This window comes from Notothenia rossii (genome assembly GCF_949606895.1).
Source record: "Notothenia rossii genome assembly, chromosome: 6".
NCBI lineage: Eukaryota > Metazoa > Chordata > Actinopteri > Perciformes > Nototheniidae > Notothenia > Notothenia rossii.
In genome coordinates this window covers 59,324,916-59,352,334 of record NC_136909.1, presented here as the reverse complement: position 1 = coordinate 59,352,334, position 27,419 = coordinate 59,324,916, and the positions used below count along the sequence as shown (strand labels likewise).

General features: G+C 42.9%; 2 protein-coding genes across 2 annotated transcripts in view; one reads left to right on the top strand and one right to left on the bottom strand.

Annotated features, from left to right (window-relative positions):
* Positions 1–12,554, bottom strand: part of adgra1b (adhesion G protein-coupled receptor A1b) — a 324,973-nt gene extending 312,419 nt beyond the window's left edge. Inside the window, exons 1-4 of the mRNA XM_079686046.1 lie at positions 12,423–12,554; positions 9,956–10,105; positions 6,993–7,154; positions 5,995–6,231 (exon numbers count right to left, since the gene is read on the bottom strand). Of these exons, the coding sequence (XP_079542172.1) occupies positions 5,995–6,231; positions 6,993–7,154; positions 9,956–10,021 (465 nt within the window). The 5' untranslated portion in view covers positions 10,022–10,105; positions 12,423–12,554. The remainder of the gene's footprint in view (positions 1–5,994; positions 6,232–6,992; positions 7,155–9,955; positions 10,106–12,422) is intronic.
* The window catches only part of LOC307042245 (uncharacterized protein), a 492,007-nt gene that overhangs the window by 128,305 nt on the left and 336,283 nt on the right, over positions 1–27,419 (top strand). The window lies entirely within an intron of this gene.

Sequence of the window (27,419 nt, the reverse complement as noted above, 5' to 3'; positions counted from 1 at the left end):
TTTCTTTTTCAAACTTGCCATAATTCCCAAACCCTACACTCCTGGGACATAATTGTATGCTTGAATTGTAGGAAAGCCTCTCTTAGTTTGAAAAATAAAAACATTTTAAGCAAAGAACTTTAAGAAAATGCCTCTTGAGGGCATGAAGTGACAACAACTTTCAACATGTCTCCATTAAGGCCCATTGTAACTTCAGCCTGATGTTTCCTCACAGCACCAGCCGCACACCTTTAGTTAATCCGCCAAAAATGCCACATTATTGACCCAAAAAGCAAACAAAAAGCTTGACATGCTTCACGCCTTGACATTTAACAATAGCAGATACTGTTTTTTAACTATAACTAGAAATGTAAGAAGTTTATGTCTCATTCAGATCAATGGAAAGGCTCTCCTTCACTGATCCCTGCACATCTCCATGGTAACCTTTGCTCTCTGCACACAGGTGTTTGATAACGTCGTCACCATGGAAACCTTTGATCTCTGGGCTCACTCACAGGTGTTATGATTAGGTGCTCAGCACAGAAACAAACACTGACAAACATACTGGACTTTAACAGACTGTCTCAGCCTATTATTTTCTGTCTGATGAAGACTTCATGCTGACTTCAACATGTTTCATATATTTAATATATTATTGGTGACGTATGGTTTTAGTTTAAAAGTTTGCAGTTAAAATATTCTGCTGCTTTTCCAAGCCTTTTTACTTTCTTTTCTCTTCTTAACACACATTCATTCACTACTACTTAAATGTGTCTAACTCCTTCAGCCTAGAACAGAAACTGTCACGATTCTTGTGTTATGTCACGTTTTTAGTGTTTGTATGTCTTTTTATGGGTGTTTTGCTGTTCTCCCTGTCATGTTTTCCTCCTTGTGTATTGTCTGGTCCTTCTCCCTGGCCCCGTCTCAGGTCGACTATTTTCATTTCCCCGCTCCTCGGTCTCGGTCTCACCGGAAGTTGATTTGTCTGCGCCATCTTGAGTACCGTCCCATGGCTCTTATTTCTGCCGGTGGACCGAGGATCAAGGAGCGAGGAGCGATAATGGAGGAGCGTTAATCGAGGAACCACCAGACCATCCTCCGATGAAACCCTCAGATACTCGCCCCGCCATGCGGCCCTCATGCCATGAGAGCCGTTTCCCAGCGGAGTGAAGAAAATACATGAAACTCACGAGAGTCACTCCTCAGTTTGAACTGTGTTTTGTTTCAATTCATGTATCATTTAGTTACAAATATGTGATATATCTGAACAACAAAGTGGTCAAAAATCATTTTATTCATTTACTGGAAACATTTTCATGATCGCTTTTTTCGTTTTACATTTTCATTTATTGTCATTTCCATTCAGTCTGTCATTAAGTGCTATTAAAATGTTAATGTGCTACATATCCACACAAACAAACAAAGTGTGCAATCCAATGAATGTTAATCTAACCGTGTTTTGATAGATAATATATATATTTTTCTTCTCTCAATTATTTTATTTCTATTGTGCACTCTAATCAATATTAATCAAACTATTGTTCGTTTATACATTTTAAGAATGGCGTTTATCTTTTTTGAGAATGAGTTCTTATTTTATTTTATTTATTAGGGTCTACAACAGATTATACAAATGTTTGTGTCAGTAAATGTGTGGCGGGGGTGTTTGTGAAAATAACGGGGACAGAGCTGCTGTCAGACAAACAGCTGTGCGGCGTCATCACAAACGGACGTCGCTTCACGTGACGCTCCGGAGGAAAGGACGTCCCATTGCTCTTAAAACTCATTTCCCTGCTTCTCGTGGTTTCCTTGCGTCCCTCCATGCTTCCCTGGTGGGAGGGACTAAACGCAGGGAAACGACGCAAGTGAGGGAAGCAAGGATTTCATTTAACCGACCTGAGACGGGGCCTCAGTGTTTTCCTCCCTGTCGTTAGTTTCCCTGGTGTGTCTAATTGTCTGATTGTGTTCCCTTGTTTCCCTTCTGTGTCTCCTGTGCTCATCAGCGTCAGCCCCGACCCTGACTGTCCCCACCTGTGCCTTGTTATCCTGTGTTTAAATTCCCCTGTCTCTCAGTGTTCAGTGTCAATCCGTCTTGTCTCTTGCCATGGTCAGGTCTATGCTCTTGAAAGGTTTTGTTCCTCACTACGTGAGCGCTTTCCTTTTGTTCTCTATTTTTGTCATCTCAACTTGAGATTTGATAGTGACCTGTTTTTGTTCATCTTGCTGTATTTTGGAAAAAATAAAGTATCTTACCAATACTTTACCTCTGTCTCCCGGGTCGTGCAATTGGGTCCTACATCCTAAGTGTCTGAGTTCTTAACAGAAACCATTCAACTATAAACTTATTCAGCTATTTCAGGACATTGAGGCAATACATTTAGTTGTTTATACCTTTTTTAAACCTTTCCTTTTAAATATTAAGCTTCTTTACTATTTTTCCTACTCTTCCAGTTTAACATTTCACTTTTAAGTTTTCAACAAAGCCATTGCAATGCATTTGAGCTGTAACAATTTTGATTCAAATCATTTCACCTTTCTGCATTTCTCCGCTAAGTTCAGCAAAGCACTTACTTGGTTTTTGTAGCTAACAGCAGCTACAGAGACCATTCAGCTAATAAAATATTCAGCTTTTTCTGCATTTTTAGCAACAAATGTACACAGTTTACAGCATTTGCATGCATTTTCAGCAGAAAATGCATTTTCTAGTTATTGTCATGGCAACACTTACACTTAATGCTTTGAGCATTGAGAAAATAAAAAAATGTGTTTACTCTAATTGTGCGCTGCATCAGAGTTTGCACATTACTTATTAACATGTTTAAAATGTGCCCTATTATGCTTTTTGGGTTTTCTCTTTTGAAAAGGCTAAAATCCCAAAGAGATTCTGAACAGTAAAGCATGGAGACATGTCACAGAAGAGGCACAAAATACAAATATGAACCTGAAAATGAACATAAAATGTCAAATCTTTCTACTCTCTTTTTGAAATTCCAAAAGATGACTTTCCAAAGAAAATGTACGGTTAGAATTTTGAAATAAGATCGAAAATGGTCAAACATCATGATGTATTTTCAATATTAGTCAACACATTTTCTTTGTACTAGAAATGAAACATCATACAATTAAATCTTTGTGTGTTCGCCATTTTTGTTTGTGCTTGAGACTGGCTCCAAGAGAATATGCCTAATTACTTAGCCTGGGAGATTTTCCCATATTATCAGTAAGTGGCTTTTCCCACATGTCTTGTAAACGCTAGAAAACAGGCGGGTGGAAAAAGAAAGTTATTGTTGCAGGTCGGTTATACCTTGAATTAGATTAGGACGCTTTTATAATCTGTTGAAGTTGCTTTCTTGTCCCTTAACAATTACCATTAAGGTGCTCTCGAGTAGGGCTCATCACCCCCCCGCCATTCCAGAGGAGCGAAGATGTGGAAACTGGGCGGCTCGTAGGTGTGAGAGTGTGAACCGCCCGGGGAGAACAAGCTTTGTACATTCTGCATGCTAAACGAGATGGAAACGGTATTATACACTTCTTCATTTTACGCTCACAAACTGACCTTTCGAAAAACTACCCAGATATATCGAGTCTTAAAAAGCGTTCCAACAAAAAAGTGGCTGAACTTTCAGAAAAAAAATCCAAAATGTAGAACATTTGCCAAATCTAAGCACAGCAAGAAGATAATAACATTTAGTTCAATGCTACTCCTTACTGTGTAGAATGATCCTGCAATATGACTCTCTTAACGCATCTTCCACTCAGGTAATTATGTTTATACATGTATTCTGTTAGTCACTCTAATTGAAACGTAATATGTGTAATTCTCTTGCCACCTACAAGTTGTGACCTGTTGTGAATTGGGTTCTTGATTAACGTTATGTTATAAGTAAATGTGCCTTGTTAAACCCAGACTCACTTAATGGAGATACAATATGGATTTAGCCTTTATTGTTCCAATATTATTATGATTTCTCCTCACAAGCTTTAGCCAATAACGCAGAAGTAATCCCCATCACAGCCTTACGGCCCGTCCACACTACAGCTTCGACAGCTTCAAAAACGGTTTCCAACTGCCCATTCACTTTGAATGGGGTGACGTCACGTTGCCTCGCTTTTCGCCGAACTGAATTGTGGGTAGCAGAAAGGGGCTTTCCTGGCGTTTCAGGCTGCAAAAGTTGAGCAATGTTCAACTTTTGAAGCTTCTGAAGCTTTCGGTGGAAGCGTCAGCCAATCAAATCATATGCCAGTACAAGCTCTAGCCAATCAAACCGCTGCTTGTGTGTCAGTGGCGGGAGATTCATGTTATTGGTTGTTGGTCGAGCTTCAGACACGCCCGCCGGCAAGCTTTTTTTGAAGCTGTAGTGTGGACGGGCCGTTACAGTAAATCAGTAGTGTACACACTCTATAATACGTGTGTATTCTCTAAGTCACATTTAAGCAATGTTCAAGAAAGCAATTATGGAGTCTAATTTATATTGAATTTGTAATCCCCTTGCCACCCCACCCCCCTTTAACCCACCAGAGCACCGACAATCTAAAACTAGCCCAAGTTGTGTATACAAATATTATCTGTATTATGATATTTGTATATACGTGTCATTGTTATTGTGTTTTTATAAATATATATCCTGCACCACCTTTACTTTCCCCCGTCTTTTGCTCCAGTTGCCCCATCACTTACCTGTCTATCAGTTTGTCTGACTGCCATAGCTTCAGTCCGTCCGTCCAAATTAGTGTTTGTGGGAGTGTGGGAGGGAGGGAGAGGGCGGTAAGGGTACCAGGGGAGGAGGGGAGAAGTCTCCCAGAGAAGAGGAAATCGAGGGAAGTGAAGAAAGCATGAAGACAGAAAGACAAACACACATTCAAGTTCTCCTGCTGACGCACAGTGACAAACAGACTCACATGCACACTAATGAAAACATTGGCGGAGTGAATAGCCAGAGGGTGCAAACTGTTCAAACATTACACAAATGTGCCACTTCAGTGCCAGGGGAGGTGGATGTTTAGCCCACCCTCTGCAGAGTGCCCGTGTTGAAGTGGTATTTGGCATTTGGGACGGCTAAAAAAACTGGAGCCATGCCGGGGCCGCAGCTGATTCAAAGTGACAGGGACGCAAGGCCATCGTATTCATCACACGGGAGTGGCCCCGCACTCACCCACTCCCAAAGTACAGCAGCAGCTGATCTATGGCGTGCCAACAGCGCCAAATAAGGTGTCATTTTCCTGAGACAAATAGGCAACAACAGACCTAAGGGCAGGTGGTAACCCCTTCCCACGTGCTTCAACTGTGTGTCCGAGAATTCATTTTATGGTGCCCACGAGCTGCTGGACAAGCTGTTCTCACATTCTTATATTTAGTTTATCCTCTTTTATAACATCTTTTTCTCACAGTCCTGCATTTGAACAAAGCATCACAAATAATAAATGTATGCCCTGAAAAAAATACCTCTGGGAATGAGAAAGAGAAGCTGGATTTGGTGCATCTCGCCAACAGAGACAAACGTAACGCTGGATAAGCATATTTTACAAATGTTTCCCACTAACTTGCATCTTACCTTGTCCCGCAAAGCCATCTTATTCATCACAGGGGAGTGGCGCCCCATTCACCCACTCCCAAAGTACCCTCTTATTTGCAGGCTCCGCCCCCGCTAAAATCCCACCTATGAGCAGCTGATCTGCCAACAGCGCCAAATAAGGTGTCATTTTCAAAGAGACAATATAGGCAACAACAGACTTAAGGGCAGGTGGTAATCCCTTCCCACATAGCTTAAACTTCACTTTACTGTGCCCACAAGCTGCTGGACAAGCTGTTTCCATATGTGCCTCTCCTCTTTTAGAACATCTTTCTCACTATTATATTTGCAAGTGTCAAAAGTATGGCTTCAATAAAAAAAAGACCATTGGGAATAAGTAGGAAGCAATGGCGAAGCAGGGCTTTCGGACCACAGGTTGGAGTTGGTGGATTTTTTAAAACAAACCCAAATAAAAAACGGGGGGGGGCACTAACTTGTGCCTTACCTTGCTGAGCTGACTGGCTGTTGAAGCGCTGTTGTTGACGGTGTGGCATTTGAAGTTGAGCAACGACTCCCCCGTGGCGTCACCCTCTCTGATCTTGTCCTGGTCGGAGTGGGAGTGGCCGTCAGGGAGGGGCGAGGTGGCAGATGAGGGGGGGGTGCGCTGAAGTGCAGTACAGGACAGACCGAGGAAGTTGGATGGTTGGATCAGAAAGGCCTCCAGAGCTATGTTAGCTGAAACCTAAGGGGACCACACATTTGGCAGAAAGGGGGGAAGGGTTGGAGGGTGGTGTAAGAGATTTCTACATTAGTCATTTTATCCTTTCATGTTCGATTCACTACTTTCATCAGTCATAAATATTGTGTTTTATATTTGATTGCCTCAAGGCCTTCTGATATCCTCACAGTAGGCATTTGAATATGTGCAATATTGATCACCACTATCATGGAATATTTAGTGGTTTAGTCCACTTTGTGACACCTATGATGTTCCCGGGGAAAAATGGCCACCATAGGAAATGAATGGCTAACCCTAGATTATGTTCATCCATCAGATAGGACACCATACAGTACAACCATGTGCATTTTTGAATAAATGTTCAGTGACTATTCGTTGTATATTCACTGCAGTTATTCATGTAAACCAGTATTTTGAGACATTGTTTACAGCTTAAATGTCATTTTGGTGATGATTAATGGTTTTTGAGTTAATGTAAAAGCAGTTAAAATAGGCCTGTCAGATTTGACCATGAACACCAAAGTAAGGAGCTAGAAACAAACATGAAAGGAGGGTCAAGATGATGCTTTATACCAAGTGACAGCAAAAGAAGCAATTAATCTTTTTCATGCATTCTTCTGGCTATCAGCTCGAGCCAAATTAACTTGTCATTATTCTAAGGAGCAAGAAAAAAGGTAAGGCTTTGGGCAATTTAATCAGATTAACAACTTTAGCCTTGTCTGAGTCTTTCCGATGTTTTTGGGTGTTTGAGAGTCAGGCCGTACCTTAGAAATGACCTGATTGTCTCCGGTCAGCAACAGGTCGGCGATGCGCTCCACGCACTGGACGATGCGAGTGCACGCTCTGGCCTCATTCTGGGCCATCCACAGGACGTGCTCCTCCACCAGCATCATGTTACTGGCGATGTCTGATATATAGTCCCCCAGCTGCAGACACAGAGGCACACTTTTATGCAAAACTAGACAAATTGTAAGAAGCCAAAACACACTTGCAGTAGACTCATCATGCACATCAATCATATCCGTAACAACAGGCACATTTATAATCTACAGTCAGAATTGTGGGGGAGGCAATGGTGGCTTCATTCATTATAGGGAGATTTAATTTAGATTAGCATAGCAATGGGGGCATAATCGCTTCCTTGGGATGGCAGCTCGCTAGTTACTTACTGTACTTTTCATTGTTGTTTCAATTGACTGGATGAATGAGGGTGGTCTCATCAGCATTGTCTTAAGAATGATAAAATGGAAGTATCTCCTAATAATACCTCCTCCCGGGCGACCTATAATGAATAATTGGACCAGTGAGAGCTAATATTGATTATTTCCACTGAGTAAGCTCAACACCATTCCCTCCCTACATTCTGACCTTCAGTGTGACGTAAGGCCCTCCGATGGCCGCTGGCCACAGACAGAGGAGAGGTTCGCTTAAGGTAAAACACAGCTTACTCAAAAACAGATGCATCTTCATAACCATCATTGCCATTCAGGTCCAACACCAGCATGGGCGAGAGGGAAGTGCGCAAGGTGAAAAGTTAAGCTGTCTGGAATCGATTAAAGGGTTGAAGCCAGGAGACAGCGTGCTGCCATGTCTTTTTGGGGCAGATCATGCTGTCTGCGGTTCAGATTCAATGAAGAGTCCTTTTCTGTTTGCTCTGTTGACCTTCATTAAGCCCATCCCTAGGACAACCACTGTCCAATCCTTCAGTAAACATTGTAGGAAAATGTAGATGTTAGTTTGTGCAGACTCTCCAGGTAAAATCGGAGTGTTACCTCTAATCAGTTGCATTAACGCTGCCTGTATTGCAGTTTCTGCTTCATCGATTCGTCCCTCAGCTTCCTCCAGCCTACTGTTGGCTCTTTACAATTCCTGTTTTTGTTCTGTTAGTTGTTGTGTCTTGTCTACAGTCCTTGTTTTCTCTAAGTATACTTGTTAGAATCTCTTAATTTGTCTTCTTCCGAGCTACTTCGGGAATAAAATGTTGATTTGTCAACGTCATTGATGCAATGTTTCTACGCTTTCCATTCTGTATGTGTATGAAAACCCTCACTTTGTTATTAATAGGATTGTTAGTAGGTTTTTAATTTACAAAACCGTCTGCAGCACAAAAATTAAGCTGCCAAGTTTAAAGGTTAGTTAAGTCCCTGTAACTATTTCACAAGCACTTACAATGATATGACTTTCTTGAAGTGAATATATCTGCACTTCCCTTTTTGTTAGAAATATTAATCTTCATTGTTTTTGCACACAAACAACTGGAAATGATTCCTTTTGTTTTTGAAATCATTTCGTTTTTTTAGGCTAATGGAATTTATAGGGAGTAATAACCAAACTTAGTCAAAATTAAAGAATATATATATTGAAGTACCTGGCTGCAATGATATTACTGTTCCTGTACTGTACGCTTGTCCTTCAAGTGGTTTCTGGCGCTTGCATTGACGGGTCAAATGTTTCGGGGTAAGTTGAGCCAGTGGGTAAATTGAACCACCCCCTGTAACCTTATAGTTGTAATCAATTAACCATAAATTATGCAAGCTCCTCCCATTTCTCATTGCCTGTGAAAGAGAGATACTCATTGTGGTCTGGTAAGTAAACATTTTCACAAAAAAACGTTTTTTGCTTGTCAAAGCACATTTTCTAGATGTCAGCTATATCGGCTGTCATGTCAAAAAATAAGTATCCAGGTTTAAACACATATATTGTATATGTTGATGTGTTGGCAGCATATTAAACCATGTGAATCATTAAGCTAAAGATGATTCTGAATTTTAATGCTAGGCTATTTTTTCTAAAATGGTGGCTATGGGGTAAAGTGAACCATGGGGTAAGTTGAGCCAGTTGTTCAATGAACAAATTAATGAAAGTAGGCCAAGTTGATAATAAGAGCTCATTGTAGGCACATTTAAAGTTGAATTTACCCTGTGTTTGATTGGTAAGATGTATGAAACTGTATCACCATTTGTATGATTACTTTTCCTTTTAACATGTTAAAAAAAAATCAATCAATTCAATTGAAATTTATATAAAAAATATTTGAAAAACTAAGCTTCTATTTGGTTTGTTATTTATTGTTTATAGTTACCTTTAAGATTTGTTATAGGTATGCCCAGGTTTGAATAGGTATGCCCAGGTTTGAACAGTGGTTCAATGTACCCCCTGACCTGGATCAACTTACCCCTACACTGGGGCAAGTTGAGCCACAATACTTTTTTTTTTTTAGAAGTAATATTTTCACTGCCATTGATAGGAGACATCCTGGATTATAGGTGTGTGTTTTCATTTTTACTATGTGTCATTTCTCCTTGCTTAGTGGACAGCATAACTAAACAATTGCTCAATTTACCCCACTCTCCCCTACTCAACAAAGTATACTGTAAGTTTAGTCCTTCTGTCCTGGCTCGAATTTCAGAATTATTATATTTAGAAATTTGCTATCAATACTTATATATATTTTACATGTGGAGGGAAAATGGTCAGTCTTGGCAACATGAGCCAAGGGGGAGGGGCTTAACGTAGGGTCAGTTGGAGCTTTTGAAGGCAAATTATTTCTTTCAGCTAGCTGTGAACAAGCACATGTAGGAGAAGCAGGAAACAATACCAGCGAAGTACCTTTGAAACACGATGCTTCAAAATAAACAGTTTTTCAAATGTTCACGTCTGGATCTGATAATTAGATCCCACGTCACGTAGTAAACTGCCTGTGGCATCCCTCTGTGTGTTCACTCACATCTTTACGTTTCTCCACCAGCCTCGTCAACCTCTCCACCAGGTGAGTGACGAAGATGACGTCCATGACATCAGTGAAGTGTGCTGCCCTGCTGGTGAAGGCCACTAACTGCTGGCCCAAGGGCTGAGCATTGGTGGTATTCACAGTTATCTGGAATCAAATAAAACATACATCAGTATTTAGTCCATCAGTGCAATTCAACAGAGACATCACATGAAGTAACTCTGACAACATTTAATAAATAATACATCACAGTAATGCTGTTTCATGCCATGCATGTTGTTTTGAACTTGAATGTGGTACAGTAATCCCGTGTGTAATGTAGGATGAAACAGCTTATCGTCAGTCAGTTTGTATTATGTATATAAAGGCTTAAATGTACGGTTCTTCAAATACCTGCAGGCTACACAAGAGCCAGTGGAGATGTTTGTATCTGTATTCCAGGAATATGAAATTAAAGTGTATGTTAGGATTGCACGATATACTGTATATCAGCGGCGATCTATGATTGGAGGTGATGGAAAATGTTTAACATTAAGTTTTATTCTGATAAAGAATTAAGGCCGCTAAATTGGCAGCTGATAATATAGAGCCAAATTGTATTAACTGACTTAACATGCTCAGGATATGAACACTCCATTACTCCAAGTAACCCTAACACTTTTTAAAGAGGATATACTATCCTCATTTTTAGGTGTATATCAGTATCTAGTGTCTCTACTGGGACATGTCGGCTCCAAATCCACCCTCAGCAAAACCCCCAACCTGACACTCACCATCGATGGTACCTCTGTTTCCCCCTCCACCCAGGCACGCAACCTTGGCGTGATATTCGACCCCACCCTCTCCCTCGACCCCCACATCCGCCAAGTTGTAAAAACCTCATTTTTCCACCTCCGCAATATTGCCAAACTCCGTCCCTCTCTCACCCGCCCCGCAGCTGAGCGACTCATTCACGCCTTCATCTCCTCCCGCCTTGTCTAGTGCAACTCACTCCTCTTCGGCATCAGCACAACATCCCTCAACAGACTCCAGCGTGTCCAGAACGCAGCCGCCAGACTCCTCACTCAAAGAACTCCACTGGCTTCCCGTCTCACACCGCATTCACTACAAACTCCTGGTCCTCACCTATAAAGCCCTCCACCATCTGCCCCCCCCCTACCTCACTGACCTCCTCATCCTCTACCAACCACCCCGGTCCCTCAGATCCACCTCAGCCGGTTTGCTCTCAATCCCCAAGGCCAAACTCCGGAGCTTCGGGGACAGAGCCTTCTCTGTGGCAGCCCCGAAGCTCTGGAACTCCCTCCCCCAAGACCTCCGTGAGTCTGATTCCCTCACCCTGTTCCAGTCCCGTCTCAAAACCCACCTCTTCAACTCTGCTTATCCTTAAACCCGCCCATCCCCCCTATGAACCAACATCCTCCTGACTGCTTTTCTGTTTTCTTTTTGTTTTTGTTTGTGTTTTTGTTCTGTTTTTCGACCTTACTCATAATGTAAAGCGTCTTTGGGTCTAGAAAAGCGCTATATAAATCCCATTTATTGTTATTAGGTCTCCATGCTTTAATATTCAAAAAGCTCTTTATTTTTCTCATACTGCCTGTGCTGCAGCACCTCTTTTCACACTCTGTCTGAAACCAGAGCCCAGTCTGCTCTGATTGTTGTTATTGGTCAACCGCTTAGAGATGTGTCGGAAATACCCTGTCCCTAACCAACATTCCTTTACATAGGGATGTCACTTTGTTAGTGAAGTTAAAAAAGGAGTACATTTTAGCCTCCGCAGAACATTTACATCCACAAAAACCTATATAACGCACTAAAGGAAAGGGAACACCCCAAAGAGCACCCTATAGGGCCTCTTTAAAGCTGGTTTGGAATCAGACAATAAAAACAGGGAATAATTATAAATGTAGAGATCTGAACATTATCGTCTGCATTGCTTATCATTTACAGAGTTTCAAAGGAAGAACCGTTTTCAAAGATTTGTTATCTGCAATAAAAGCCTTTGATTATTTTAGATTTTTTTTTTTATGAACATTGATGAATCAGTGTTTTTCTTACGCTCGGATGTGCCTAAAACAAGGTAATGAAAGTATTTAAAAAATCGAAAGTCAAATTGGGTATCGGCTATAAAAGCAGGTTATTATGAATTATTGGTTATGAAAAAATCAATAGTGCATCACTAGTCTGATTTCCTTAAACCAATTAATTGACATTAGGGGGACAAGTCTGAAATACATTCTGTGAATAAATCTGAGCCGAGCTCTCCGTGTGTTTAAAATAAAATAAGACTTTGTTTATCCAGAAGGAAAGTCCTGCGCTAGAGTTGCAACAGATTAAAGCTCAATAAACATAATAATAATACAACGTTATACTAACAGTACTGTAAAAGAGAAAATAAAATAAAAAAACAACGAGAAAAAAAACTGTACAGTGAGGAGCGGTGACAGAAACGTTACGTAATCAGTACCTGTGTGAGTTCGTGCAGCACGCGGGTCAGCTCGCTGGCGTACGGACACTGGGTGTAGTCCTCCTCCGCCCAGCGTCCACTTTGGTCACAGCTCCGCCAAGCCTTCTTCCCCCTCTGGCTGGAGGGGTGGGCGGCGCTGCTAGAGGGGTGGGGGGCCGAGCCAAAGGTGGCAGGAGCGCAGGGCAAGAAGGCAAGGATACCAGCTAAAGTCTTTGGCCACCTGCCAAAAAAAACATCAGAATCTTCAGTCAGTGCTTCAGATAGCAATTTCATACTCCCTAGGAAATGATTAATTTGTATATTTGATTTTCCAGCTATCTGTAATTATTTTTTGCAGAATACTGCCAGATTCTGTTACTTGATTGTTGTGTCTTCGTGAAGATTCTGACTTAATTCACTTTATTTACTAACTTTATTAATCAAATTAACAGTCGTTCCAATTTGAGCACAATGACAAACATGTTTTTGATTAATTACAGAATGCACTTTAAAAGAGACACACAACCAATTGCAGGCATCTATATTAGTTCACTGCTCTGGATGACATAAACTAATTCCCAATAATTTCATAGGGGTTATCTTTATGACCTTGCACGAGGTACACCCGTAGCCAGAGTGTCAGGATTTGGGGAAAAAGTAGGACCCAAATGCAGAATAAAAAAGACAAAAAAAAGTCAAGGAACAAAAGGCAAGCTTTATTTAAAAAAAAACTGATGACTGAAAAAACATGACATGAAATAAACAGGTAGCACGAGGTAAACAAAACTGACCGTGGCCAACATGGAGGGAGACAGGAAAGACAGAAAAGACACAGGGAGAACAGAATTTCAAAATAAAAATCTGACAAGAAAGACAAAACTAAAATCGTGACATAAAACTAAGATAGTGACAGAACCCCCCCCCTCAAGGGACAGATTCAAGACGTCCAAATCAAGTCCAACACTTCCAAAAGGGTGGGTGGAGGGGGTCCGGAGGACGGGTTTGGGCTGACAGCCTGGAGGCACGGCAGAGGACCAGGAGTCGGTCTCGGGCGGACGGCCCGGGGGCAAGGCAAAGGAACAGGAGGTGGTCTCGGGCGGCCAGCCCGGGCGCATGGCAGAGGCCGGGAAGCGGCTACGGCCGCAGTGGGCATAGTCAGGGAGCCGGGCACAAGGACGGACCGGGTTTGTGGCCGACTGGACCACCGGCGGAATAGGATCTGGTGTCGGTGGGACACCCGGCAGGACAGAGTTCGTAGTCGGCGGAGACTTGAAAAGAGACTCGAGAGGGGACTCGAGACGGCGGGACCCCCGATGAAGAAGGGACTTGAGTCGGCCGGCACGCCGACAGGACACGGGGGGTTGGCATCGGCCGGAGAGCCAGCAGGAGACGAGGAACTGGAGTCGGCCGATACGCAGACAGGACACGGGGGGCTGGTGACGGCCGGAGAGCCAGTACTGGAGCCGGAACTGGAGCCGGGACCATCGCTGCGTGGACTGGTAATGGAGCTGGAACCATGGCTGCTGAGACCGGTACTGGAGCCGGAACCATGGCTGCTGGGACCGGTACTAGGGCCGGAACTGGAGCCGCTGGAGTAAGGGCTGGAATCCTGGCCTTGCATCGTCCAGAAACCTTCCGGAGGATCCGCGGACCTCCCAAGGCCAGGCCAGACCCTAGGAAAGGGTTAGAGGCTTGAGACAGGTTTTCAGGACTACTTGTAAAAGGTTGTAGCAACCTCCTGGCGTGCCTCCTTCAAAGCAGCCTCTCTAGCCCGTCTAGATGAGGCGTCATACCAGGTATAAAAGATGTACTCCAGAGAGTACCCAAGACGTTTCGCCTGTAGAGCCAACAAATCAGAATCTGATGGCTCCAAATTTGGTCAGTTCATTCCATGTCAGGATTCGGGGAAAAAGTAGGACCCAAATGCAGAATAAAAAAAATTAAAAAAAGTCAAGGAACAAAAGGCGAGCATTATTTAAAAAAAACTGATGACTGAAAAAACATGACATGAAATAAACAGGTAGCACGAGGTAAACAAAAACTGACCGTGACCAACATGGAGGGAGACAGGAAAGACAGACAAGACACAGGGAGAACAGAATTGCAAAATGAAACCCATGACAAGACAGAGAAAAATAAAATTGTGACATAAAGCTAAGATAATGACACAGACGTGTTTCTTTTGTCTCATTCTCCAGGACTTGGTATCTTTGGAATAGTGCTTTGGTTAGCAGAGCCTACAAAGTGGATGCAAAATAGTTTTGCATCAAAATCCAGCTCGGCAAGGTCCGCTAACGGACACTATTCAGACGTCTCTGTATTCTTGTTTTTATCAAAATAGTAATATTTTAAATTGAGATTTAGGGTTAGCTTTTTGGAACAAAATAGAGACATGGAAGCTTAAAGGCCAGGTAAGGTCTGAAGAAAGACAATATTGAGAGTATTGAATCTATGGAATTGTTGGATTCAGTTTTTGTGGCTTGACACAAACTACTGGTCCGAAAAGTCAGGAGAGCTCAGCCTCTGCAGCTCAGTGTTGATCATCTCTTCTTTAATATGTCTCTCACAAGTCCTACAACTATATGAAAGTGAAATACTAAACTACCACATTACCCAACAGAGACAGACATATATATTTAGAGGAAACCTATTCTTTCCTAAAGGGGAGATTCAGCCTAAAATAATAATTGCAAGTGTTGTTCCCAGGGCCATGCAAAGTTCAACGAAGTCTCCTCTGAAGCAGGAAATGAGACTTTGTCAATAATGTCGTCAAGATATTGACCCAGCCTGCGATACGGGCCAGGGTGATTTTCCGGGGAAATTGACCTTTTTCATTTTCCGGATAATGCCTGTTAGTGTTGCAATGAAATAAAGCTCATTTGAGTGTAAAAAGTCAGCCAAACATTCACAGTCCACTACATTAGCTTCTATTTTCCAGATAATAAAATAACTCCAGGTTTGGTTTCTTGGCGCTCTTGTAGATTAAAAGGTCTTATTTTATCTACAGATGTAGCGCTTCATTTCAGACAGTTTGAAACACGAGGGCCGTGATTGGTACGTGATCTGCCCTCGCTCAAGGGAAAACCTCCAGCTTGACTTGAGACCGCCCCCGTGATAGATAAATGTAAATATAATGAAGCCAGCTGCAATGGATCATTGATCCACCAGGGGGTGCAGTGGGGTTCCACACTGGAGCTCATGTGAAATAAAGTCAGATACAGTACGCTGGATGTACAGCGGAACTTTGTTAAGATCCATATGTCACGGATATCATACTCTGTGCTAAATAAGAGACATGTACATTTACAAAACATCACCATGTTGTTATTTAACAAAATAATGTTGTTTAGTCGAAAAAAACGAACGGGAGGAAATGCATCCCATCTCTCGATTTTTAATCCTAATTTAATCATCATCTTCACCACGATCATTTATGTTTATGTTCGCCGAATTGACATGAAATCACTGACACATATGAATATACTGTATTCAACTTCATTAAAACGTTATTAACGTGCCTAAACTCAGCAAATCACTAAAAATATTTATATTTTAATGGGGCCTCGTCGGCAGATCAGGATCCCGACGCGTAGCATGAAGGGTGTTATTTTCCCCATAAGGAACAAGTCGCTGCAAATTATCCCGCTTATTACATGGCCACATTCTCAACAAAGTAACGACATGACTCCCAATATTAATTGAAATGCTTTAAATAGTTTTAGAAAATGTTTTTATTGATTTAAAAAATAGTTGTATGTATTGATTTAAATTGACATGCATCCGCTAAGAAAAATAGTCCGTTGTTACCGTTTTTTAAACAGTCTTAATGAAACGGCAGCTCTCAGCTGTGGATTTACACAAATAATGGCCCATCAACCACATCTCTCTCCCCCCCTCCCTCCCTGATCTTTCTTCTCCAGCAGCTAAATTAACTGTAGGTTACTCTGAGTGACAAGTTTACAGTTAGTGACAACAGCATAAAAGCTGGTGGGTTGAAAGCAATACGGGAGGTAAAAATAACTAGAATAATTGTGATTTATTTATTGTGGCTTTTATGTTTTTAGGTGTAAAATGTTATGTAATTCAGGCTTATAGTTCACCCTTCTCTAAAAGCCTTCAACAATGACAATATTCATAGTAATTTAATAAATCCTTCCAACACACATTGTAAAAAATAGCCTACTGTAAGTTAAGAAATCATTCCAATATGTACATCTTCGGATGTAACAACAATAACATTATAAATAGTAACATAGCTGAACATGGTATTGCACATTTAGCTTTGAGTCTTACTGACCTGAGATGTTTTTATTACATGAATTACATGAATTAAGGTGACTGAGGCTTTTTAACATAGACAGAGCACAACTGTAACAACATAATACACTTTTTGGGGATGCAGCTTGGGATGTGAGGAGTGATGGACACGGCTTAGAACGGGCGTGTCACCCAGGGGCGGAGCTTCAGGGGGGGCTGTAGGGGCAGGGCTCCCCGGGCCCGGGACGGTCGGGACCCAATGGGGGCCCGTCGCCGAGGCAGCAGGCACCGCCCCCGAGATATTAGCCGGCGGGCCCTGCTGCCTCGCGCCACTGAGTGCACTGACGTTCTTGGTCATATTAGGTATAAAGCATTGTAGCCTATAATATGAGTTGAACTTGTGCTGCTATTTTCACACTCACATTTAACATTAAAACATGAAAAATTGCAAGTGAATCCTTTCTATTGTCTCCAAATGTATTTTGGGTAAAATCGTCATCAACAGCCGTCCATCAACATCATACGTAAATGAACGTCAACGTCATCATCAATCACTTGTCATTTAACAGAGCACTGCCTAAGCATGAGCAGTTATAAACACAAAAGTGGAGCTACAAAACGCAAAGAAAAAGATAAAAAGGACCAAGGAAAAGCCAAATTGTCCAAGCTAGATGGATATTATTTTCGCCCTACTCCTCCTCCTGCGGGAGATGAACCTGAAGTTGTTGCCACTGCCAGCCGTGTTTCATCCCCGAGCCCCAGCCCGCCAACAACGTTAGTGAGGGTTAGCCAGATTTACAGGTAGGCTACAATCACGGACACACACTGTCAACAAGAAAATGTGAGTTTGTGGTAAATGTTGATATCATGGTTGTTGTTACTTCGTGTAGCTCGGCCGCCTAGCTTATTTCCTTTTCTGTCTCTCGGCTGTAGTGATGATGATGATAATAATAATAATAATAATAATAATAGGGACGACTCAGCAGCTGCTAGCTGCTCGTCGAGAGGAGAGCCAGGCCTGACGCTTGACCAGCCGCACCCCTCCCCCTCCGGCTCCTTACCTGCTGCGCCGCAAGGTGAAGAAGTACCGGACACTGGGAATGAAAGCAGCAACAGACCACGGATCATGATGTGTCCTGCAATTATCCTCTGGAGCGTTTTCCGACTGATCGGGCAAACTATTTTGAAAACATTGAGGACGCCAATATCAAAAGATATATCCTTAAAATGGGCCCATGCAAACCCAAAGGTCCATTTCCCAAAGACAAGGATAACCGTTGCTTTTCAGAAAGCTATTACACCTCCACCACTAAAGTTGGGATGAAATTTCCTTGTAGCTGGATGTGCTATTCCAAAAAATTGGACTGCTGCTACTGTGAGCCTTGCTGGCTTTTTGCCAACCGAAAGGCACCGTTCTACAACAATGCATGGGTAAACGGAATAAAAGACTGGAAACATATTTCTACTAAAATTGAGAGGCATGAATCCACTCAAATACACCTTGGTGCATGCGTAGTATATGAGCAGTGGAAAACCAACGGCACAATAGACGCTGACATGGAGAGGAATGTGCGTAATGCCGCCTAATTTTGGAGACAGGTCGTGGAGCGCATTGTTAATGTAACTCTCACTCTAGCTTCAAGCAACTTGGCATTCAGGGGCCATCGAGAGGTTCTAGGTCAGGGAAAAGCTGGCAACTTTTTGTCAATAATATAATTATTGGCTCGCTACGACCCTGTTTTGAAAGAGCTAATCAACCGACCAGAAGGGTCAGTGAAATACCTCAGTCACCAGATTCAAGATGAGATTATTTACATATTATCTCAACGTGTGAAAGCTGACATCATTGATGAAATAAACGAAGCCCCATTTTATTCCGTCATCATGGACACAATGCAAGATGTGTCAAAGATAGACCAGTTGAGTCAGGTTTACCGCTACATAACTGTTGTTAAGAACGACATGGATATTGCAACAGATATACAGATCAATGAAGTCTTTTTGGGTTTTGAAGTGACTGAAGGTTCATCAGCTTCAGAGCTTGAAAACAAAATCCTTGGTTCTATATAGAAAAACGGATTAGATCTGTCTAAATGTCACAGACAGGGCTATGATGGGGCGGCTAATATGAGTGGCATGCAAGCAAGAATAGCCGAGAACGAGCCCCTTGCCCACTATGTTCATTGCGCTGCTCATAATCTCAACCTAGCACCCAACGACTCTGTTAAAAATGTCCCTGGAGTGAAGCAGTTCTATGACACTGTAGAGACGCTCTACAACTTTTTTGGTCACAGTATCAAACGATGGGCATTGCTCAGTGAGTTAATGACGCCAGAGAGCAGAACTATCACATTAAAACGCTTATGTCCCACTCGCTGGTCATCTCGCCATGATGCGCTTGTTGCGTTAAGGCACAGATATGGAAACATTATAAAAGCCCTCGTCAAAATATCCCTTACCAGTGACAACAAGGATGAGCGCAATGAAGCAAGTGCACTCAAGAATGCCATAAGCAAATTTAGCTTTCTATTTTTGGTCAACATGCAGACCAAGATTTTGGAAAGCATAAATTGTTCTTCACAATTATTGCAAGCAAAAGACGCGGATATTCTCAAAGCATCTACTCTACTGCAAAATGCCATCAGTGTTTTGGTGGAGTATAGGGGACAATTTGATGAGGCGAAGTCCGCCACTCTTGCCCTGGCTACTAAATGGGGAAATTAAACACAGTTTGAAACAACCAGGGCCAGGAAAGTTAAGAGACACTTTGATGAACTTTCTGAAGACAGCCGCCTCACTGACGCAGAGAGCAACTTTCGGGTGACCGTTTTCAATGCATGTCTCGATATAATCATCCAGCAACTGTCCCAAAGATTCACCAGCTTAAATGCAACTGTGAACATGTTTGAGGCAATTCACCCCAACACACTACTACAAGCAAAGGATGAGGATTTACACCAAGCTGCCCAGCGGCTTAGAGAGCACTACAGTCGGGACATCGCCGCCAGCTTCCCTGGCCAGCTGCTTTCGTTCAAAACCTGTTTCAGGGACCAAATACAAACACTAAAATCTGTCGCGGATCTGGTAAAAATGCTCATTGTTTACAACCCAGCAGTAACATCTACATTCAGTGAGGTTTGCACAGCCTTCATCTTATTTCTGACTCTTCCTGTCACCGTGGCAACCGCCGAGCGCTCTTTCTCCAAATTAAAACTCATCAAAAACTATTTGAGGAGCACGATGGGACAGGAGAGACTGAGTGGACTGGCCTTGCTGTCCATCGAAAGTGACCGAGCCAAGAAATTGGACATACAGCGGATTGTTGACGAGTTTGCGGAGCGCAAGGCTCGCCGAGCGCCCTTCAAGTAGTGGTGAGTACACTTCAAATTTAATTTGTACAGTAGCCTACTTGTACGTCAATGTATGGGCCGCCGTGCCAATTTTACACTGCTGTGCTCTCATGGTGGCGGATGGCTGTCCATGGTGAATGGTGTGTCAGAAATGTAGTCATTTTATTAGGCTATGTTTTCGTTGTCCTTGTGGTTTGTTGGACTTTATGTCATGTTATATCATTATTATCTCTGATATATATTTCGTTTCTATACCCTTTGCAGAAACGAAATCTTAAATATTACACCTTTTCTTTAGTTACTTTTCTTTCAAACATTGTTTTAAATTGTAATCTTACTGACTGAGCGACTTTTTACGCACGAGCGTCAGATTACCACCCCGGACTCCCGATATTTTTGTCAAGCTTTATTGGGTTTAAAGGGCCCGGTCATGTGGCCCCACCCCCCGGCCCGGGTCTGATATGTGCCGCCAGTGGTGTCACCTAGTGTCCTGCCTGTGTTGGCAGGACAGGAGAGTGTGTGCACCAGCCTGCCTTGATCTATGAATTCATGTCCATGACACTCACTGCTGCCCACAGCTGTTTTATAGAAGGAAAACCTCCTTCACTTCATGAAAGTGTTTTAACCACACACACACACACACACACACACACACACACACACACACACACACACACACACACACACACACACACACACACACACACACACACACACACACACACACACACAATTGACATTAAATCACTGATAAATATGAATATACTGTATTCAACTTCATTAAAACGTTATTAACGTGCCTAAACTCAGTAATTCACTAAAAATATTTATATTTTAATGGAGCCTCGTCGGCAGATCAGGATCCCAACGCGTAGCGGAGGGATCTTGATCTGCATGACGGGTGTTATTTTCCCCATAAGGAACAAGTCACTGCAAATATATTGATTTAAAAAATAGTTATATGTATTTATTCAAATTGACATGCATCCGCTAAGAAAAATAGTCCGTTGTTACCGTTTTTTAAACAGTCGGCAGAAACGGCAGCTCTCAGCTGTGTATTTACACAACTAATGGCCCATCAACCACAGCTCTCTCCCCCCCTCCCCCCCTCCCCCCCTGATCTTTCTTCTCCAGCAGCTAAATTAACTGTAGGTTACTCTGAGTGACAAGTTTACAGTTAGTGAAATCCCGCTATTAGAATGCAATTTTTAACAACATAGGGTGCTACATAACACACTTTCAGGAAAAGTCACGGACTGGGAGACTTTAATATTTTATTGAAAAAAAGTTACATTGCACAAACACAACACACATCACACAAATTGACCCGATTGGTGGTTCTAGTGTTAAATAAACTCACTAATGAATTAAACCAGTTCAATACGCATTATTCTTATTCTTATCATTCTTTATGAGCGCAGAAATAGTCTTAAAATCAGATCTGTTTTTTAAATGAAATCTGACGGCAGGTATTTAGCTCTGATGACCTATGATAAATGCGCCACACCTAATCGGTGGCCATTCAGCCAGAGCTCCCTCTATACAACTCAAACTGTAGACGGTGTGAAAGCACCTATTGTTTTAAATAATGTTCGGAATGTGACCTGTGACCCTTCTGAATTACCGTGGGACAGCACATTCTAAACTAAAATGTTCAATCAATAAAGTAACATCTTATCTTATCTTATCTTAATAATATCTTCATATTAATATAATAATAAATCATACAGTATGTGTCTGAAAGGGAGCAGGAGGAAACAAACACAAAAATATCCCAAAAATATACTGCATATTAAAGCAAACGATTGTAAAGGTAAAAGTATGAGCATAACAAATAAAGAAGTGTAATGTAAACATTTACATTATTATTATGATTATTTAATATATAAAGACTATATATTATTGAATTACAAGATTAGATATACTTTAGTTGATGTAAAATATTGATGTGTTCAAATGCTCTTCAAAACACAACTGAAAGTCCATGAAACTTGTCTTTCTGTATTTGTGAATGAAGCGCCATCTCCTGGTTAAAACCTGAAATTGAAAATCTGGCAGCGCCCTCTTGGAAAATAGTGGGAGGGCTTAACATTCCTCGATACTGGTCTTAGGCAGGTCGTAGGCAGGAAGCTGTAAGCTGGAGTCTGAAATGAGGTGCTACATCTGTAGTTGCTGCTGAGAGCACTCATCAGCAACTAATCCGTGTGACGGAGTTCCTAGCTGTTCCTACACTGACCCTCACTATTGCGGTAAGCGTGTTGTCACTTCCGGTTGTTGTTGTTGTCACCTCCTGGCTATCCTGTGTGCCTGTTCTGCTGCTGATAGCTTATATTATCTTAACTTAATCGATAATTTTACAATTCTTGATCACGGCAGCTACCTGACGTTGTAATCACAAGTTACTACAGCTTAAGCACTCCCAACTCTCCTTCTTTTATCGACTGTAACTCCGCAGTTGCTTACACTCCTTTCGGGTTTGCTAATGGTAGCTAATTTAGCTTGATAGCTAGCCATGGCTCCTTCCCCACCCTCGGGTGCTATTTCCTGCTCTCTGTCTCATGTTTGGTTACTTACCTACCTCCTTTACTGGTACAGATAGGCCAACCCAGTCTCACGGCATTTCGTGTTATAGTCATGACATTTCATCTATTGATTCGTGTTCACCAACACGATTTTCCCCCTTTTTTTTCGTGTCACACCGAACGATTGTAAAAGCAATATATTTATATTGGTAGTATGTTTCGTGCCTGCAGCATGTCTTGTTGTCCGTTCGGGTCTTGGAAGACCGGAAGCTGTGGGGTTAATAAAAACATGTTGTTACTCAATATCAAGCCATGATTATTGTTTTTATTTTAAATCGTATAATGTCTGACTTTTTTTGTCATCTGTGATGAAAAGAAATGGGGCTCAGAGCCTCAGAATACTGAAATCTGTATTTTTTTTAAATCTTTTTTTTCTTCTAATTTGTTATTATTTTCTAAATAATACACTGTTATTTACTCACCAATAACTCACAATTATCCTTGTTTTTATTTATTTGTTTAATTCCATAATCTCTTGCTTTTTTGGCCTTTTTTTTGTTGAGAAAGCGGTCGCAAAACAGTTGTGTGATTACTTAAAAAACAATGATTTATTTGAGGATTTTCAGTCTGGCTTTAGAACACATCATAGCACAGAGACAGCTCTGGTTAAAGTCACAAATGACCTTCTAACAGCCTCAGACAAAGCACTTGTCTCTATTCTTGTCTTGCTCGATCTCAGTGCTGCATTTGATACCATCGACCATGATATCCTATTTAGGCTGGTTTAGGTCCTATCTATCTGAACGCTCTCAGTTTGTATGTGTCAATGATGAATCTTCAATGCAAACCAAAGTTAGCCATGGAGTGCCACAGGGCTCAGTGCTTGGACCTATTTTGTTCAGATTATATATGCTTCTGTTAGGCAATATTAGAAAGAATCATTCTGTACATTTTCATTGTTATGCGGATGATACTCAACTATATTTATCAATCAAGCCTGATGAAATTAATCATCTAAATATAGTTCAAGACTGCCTCAAGGACTTAAAAACGTGGATGACTTTAAACTTTTTGATGTTAAACACGGCTAAAACTGAAGTTATTGTACTCGGCCCAAAGAATCTATGAAACAAACTATCTAAAGATATACTAACTATCGATGGCATTAATTTGGCCACCAGTGAGACTGTAAGGAATCTTGGTGTTATATTTGATCAGGATCTATCCTTTAACGCCCACATAAAATCAATTTCAAGGACCGCCTACTTCCATCTACGTAACATCAGATCAGGCCTCAAAACGATGCAGAGAAACTAGTCCATGCATTTGTTACTTCAAGGCTGGATTATTGTAACTCCTTATTATCAGGGTGTACCAAGAAGTCAGTTAAGTTGCTTCAGCTGATTCAAAATTCTGCAGCACGTGTACTAACCAGAGTTAGGAAAAGGGACCACATTACTCCTGTTCTGGCTGCCTTACACTGGCTCCCTATAGAACACAGGATAGAATTTAAAATTCTTCTTCTCGCCTACAAAGCCCTTAATGGGCAGGCGCCATCTTACCTTAAAGAACTCATTATACCCTACTGTCCAACTAGGGCATTGCGTTCCAAGAATGCAGGGTTGTTGGTTGTTCTTAGAGTCTCTAAAAGTACAATGGGAGCCAGAGCCTTTTCTTATCAAGCTCCACATTTGTGGAATCAGCTTCCAGTTTGAGTTCGGGCGGCAGACAGCCTATCAATTTTTAAGAGTGTGCTTAAGACCTTCCTTTTTGATAAAGCTTATAGTTAGGGCTGATTAGATTCAGCCCCTAGTTTCGCTGCTATAGGCTTAGTTTGTTGGGGGACATCTTACTTCTTCCTTCTCTCTTTCTGTACCTGTGTACTCTCATGTTCCGAATAACCCAGCTTCCCCACATTTTCTTGTTGGTGTCTATCTACGGCGGGATCCTGAATTGTGGCTGATCCTGTTGCTGTGGTCCTGGATCATAAGTCCTGGATGGATATCCTTGTGGATTCATCTTCTTATTATAGACACATGCATTTCCAAACATTTGGACTATATGTTGTAAATATATTATCTCTTCGATTTACACACAGCATCTATTGCACGTCTGTCCGTCCTGGGAGAGGGATCCCTCCTCTGTTGCTCTCCCTGAGGTTTCTTCCATTTTACCCTTTAAACTGTGGGTTTTCTCCGGAAGTTTTTCCTTGTGCGATGTGAGGGTCTAAGGACAGAGGGTGTCGTATTGTCATACTGATATTCTGTACAAACTGTGAAGTCCACTGAGACAAATGTAACATTTGTGATATTGGGCTATATAAATAAACATTGATTGATTGATTGACGAGACGCCAACAGGGTTGGAAAGGTGGAGTATGTGAGAGTGTGTGAACAAGGTTTCAAGGTTTGCGAGAAGTGGAAATTGCGTGTCTTTAGTTAATCTTTTTAGCCTTGGGAACAAGATCTTTCCTATTTTTAAAAATCTTGCTATAAAGTTAAACTATATCAGAGGTCAGAAGAAGGAGTTTATACGTGATACGGTGCTTGACTGGGAGCCAGTGGAGGTGGATGAGGGTGGGGGTGATGTGCTGCCAGGACTTGGTGTGAGTGAGCACCCTGGCAGCCGAGTTCTGCACATACTGGAGCCTGTCCGGGGCTTTACTGGGAACCCCGAACAGGACTCCGTTGCAGTAGTCCAACCGGGAGGAGACGAATGCATGAATGAGGATCTCGGCCACGGAATCGGAGAGTGATGGTCGTAGACGGGAGATGTTCCTGAGGTGATAGAAGGCAGACTTGGTGATGGATTTGATATGTGACTGAAATGAGAGAGTGGAGTCAAGTATGACACCCAGGTTACGGACTTCGGGAGACGGGGAGATGGAACAGCCTTCAATGTGGAGGAGGAGATCCCCAACCTTCCGGAGCAGTGCCTTGGGGGCCACAACCATGAGCTCAGTCTTCTTACTGTTGAGTTTGAGTAGATTTGCTGTCATCCAGGTTTTTATGGCATGGAGACAATTGACCAGAGACTGTGGAGGGAGCTGGGCAGATGGTGAGGTGCTGAGATAGAGCTGAGTGTCATCAGCGTAGCAGTGGAAATTGAGACCGAAGTGACGTATGATCTGGCCAAGGGGGAGCATGTAAATGGTGAAAAGTAGGGAACCAAGCACGGAGCCTTGGGGGACACCATGGTTGACTGGGGCCGGGGGGGAGGATGAGCCGCTGATGCTGACAAACTGAGACCTGGTTGAGAGATAGGACTTAAACCATGACAGAGCTGTGCCAGTGATGCCAAGGTTGTCGGAGAGGCATTTCAGGAGGACTGTATGAGAAACGGTGTCAAAGGCCGCAGAGAGGTCGAGGAGGATGAGCATACTCATTTGTCCGGAGTCAGCAGCGAGAAGGAGGTCATTAGTGATCTTGAGGAGGGCGGTCTCTGTGCTGTGATGTGCTCTGTAGGCTGACTGTAGGGGTTCGTAGAGCTCATGGTTGGACAGATGTTGATGAAGCTGGGCGGCGACTGCTCTTTCCAAGGTTTTACTAAGGAAAGGAAGGTTGGAGATTGGTCGGTAGTTGTTCAGCTCCTCAGGGTCCAGACCAGGCTTCTTGAGGATGGGAGTGATGGAGGCGGTTTTGAAGCAGGAGGGAACTATTCCAGATGACAGAGAGGAGTTGATGATGTCTGTTATGATGGGGCAGAGGGTGGCAAGGCAGGCCTTGACCAGCACCGTGGGCATGGGGTCAAGGGAGCAGGTGGAGGCCTTAGCATTGGTCACCAGCTTCGAGACCAGTGGAACATCCACTGGGGAGAAGTAGGAGAGAGAGCATTGCGGATTGAGGGGTTGAGCTGGGAGTGTGCATTTCTGTGTCAGGAGCCAGTGCAGAGAGGGGGAGGGGGCGGGCACCAGGAGTTGTTGATGAATGGAGATCACCTTAGCCTGAAAAAAGTTGAGGAATTTGGAGCAGAGGTCAGGAGCTTCAGCAGTGTACGTGGCAGGGAGGGGGCGGAGCAGTTGGTTGATGGTGGAGAACAAGGATCTGGGGTGATTTTGTTGTGAGGTGATGAGGGAGGAGTAGTAGGCGGTCTTGGTCTTGGAGAGAGCCTCCTTGTAGGACCTCACATGGTCCACCAAAGCCATACGGTGGACGGTGAGGCCAGTTCGTCCGGAAAGCCGCTCCAGCCGACGACCAGTTTGCTTCATTGTGCGAAGATCAGAGGTGAACCATGGTGCCGGGCGGAGAAAAGACACCGTCCGGCTTCTGAGGGGAGCCAGAGAGTCCAGGCTGAGAGAGAGGGCAGTGTTGTAGCGGGCCACCAACACGTCCAGCGAAGTGTCGGAGAGAGCCGGGGCCATGTGGGTTATGAGGAGGTCTGATAGGGCTGATGCACTCACTGATTTGGTGTCTCTGAAGGTGATTGTGCGCCTGGGGCGCTGCCTGGGCAGGGGGATGGGGATGGTGAAGATGATGGCCTGATACTGCCAGGTCTAGGCGCTGCAGGTGAGAGGGGGGGGGCACCAGTGGAGCAGACTAGATCCAGCGTGTGACATTTGGAGTGGGTGGGGCCCTGGACATGCTATGTTATGTTGAGCCAGTCCAGAAGTGACAGAAATTCTGCGGCAAAGCTACAGCTGGTGGAGTCGACGTGGATGTTAAAATTTCCTAGCAGATAGGTGGAAGGTGATTTAGAGCAGAGAGAGGACAGAAGCTCACTCAGCTCGGACATGAAGGTGGTGGAAGCTTTGGGGGGGCGGTAGATCAGGGCAACCTGGAGTAGAGGTGATCCGGAGAGTGAGAATGTAATACATTCAAATGATGTGATATTGGGAGAGGGAATCTCCCTGACCCGGATGCCTGGTCGGTGGATGACAGCCAGCCCGCCGC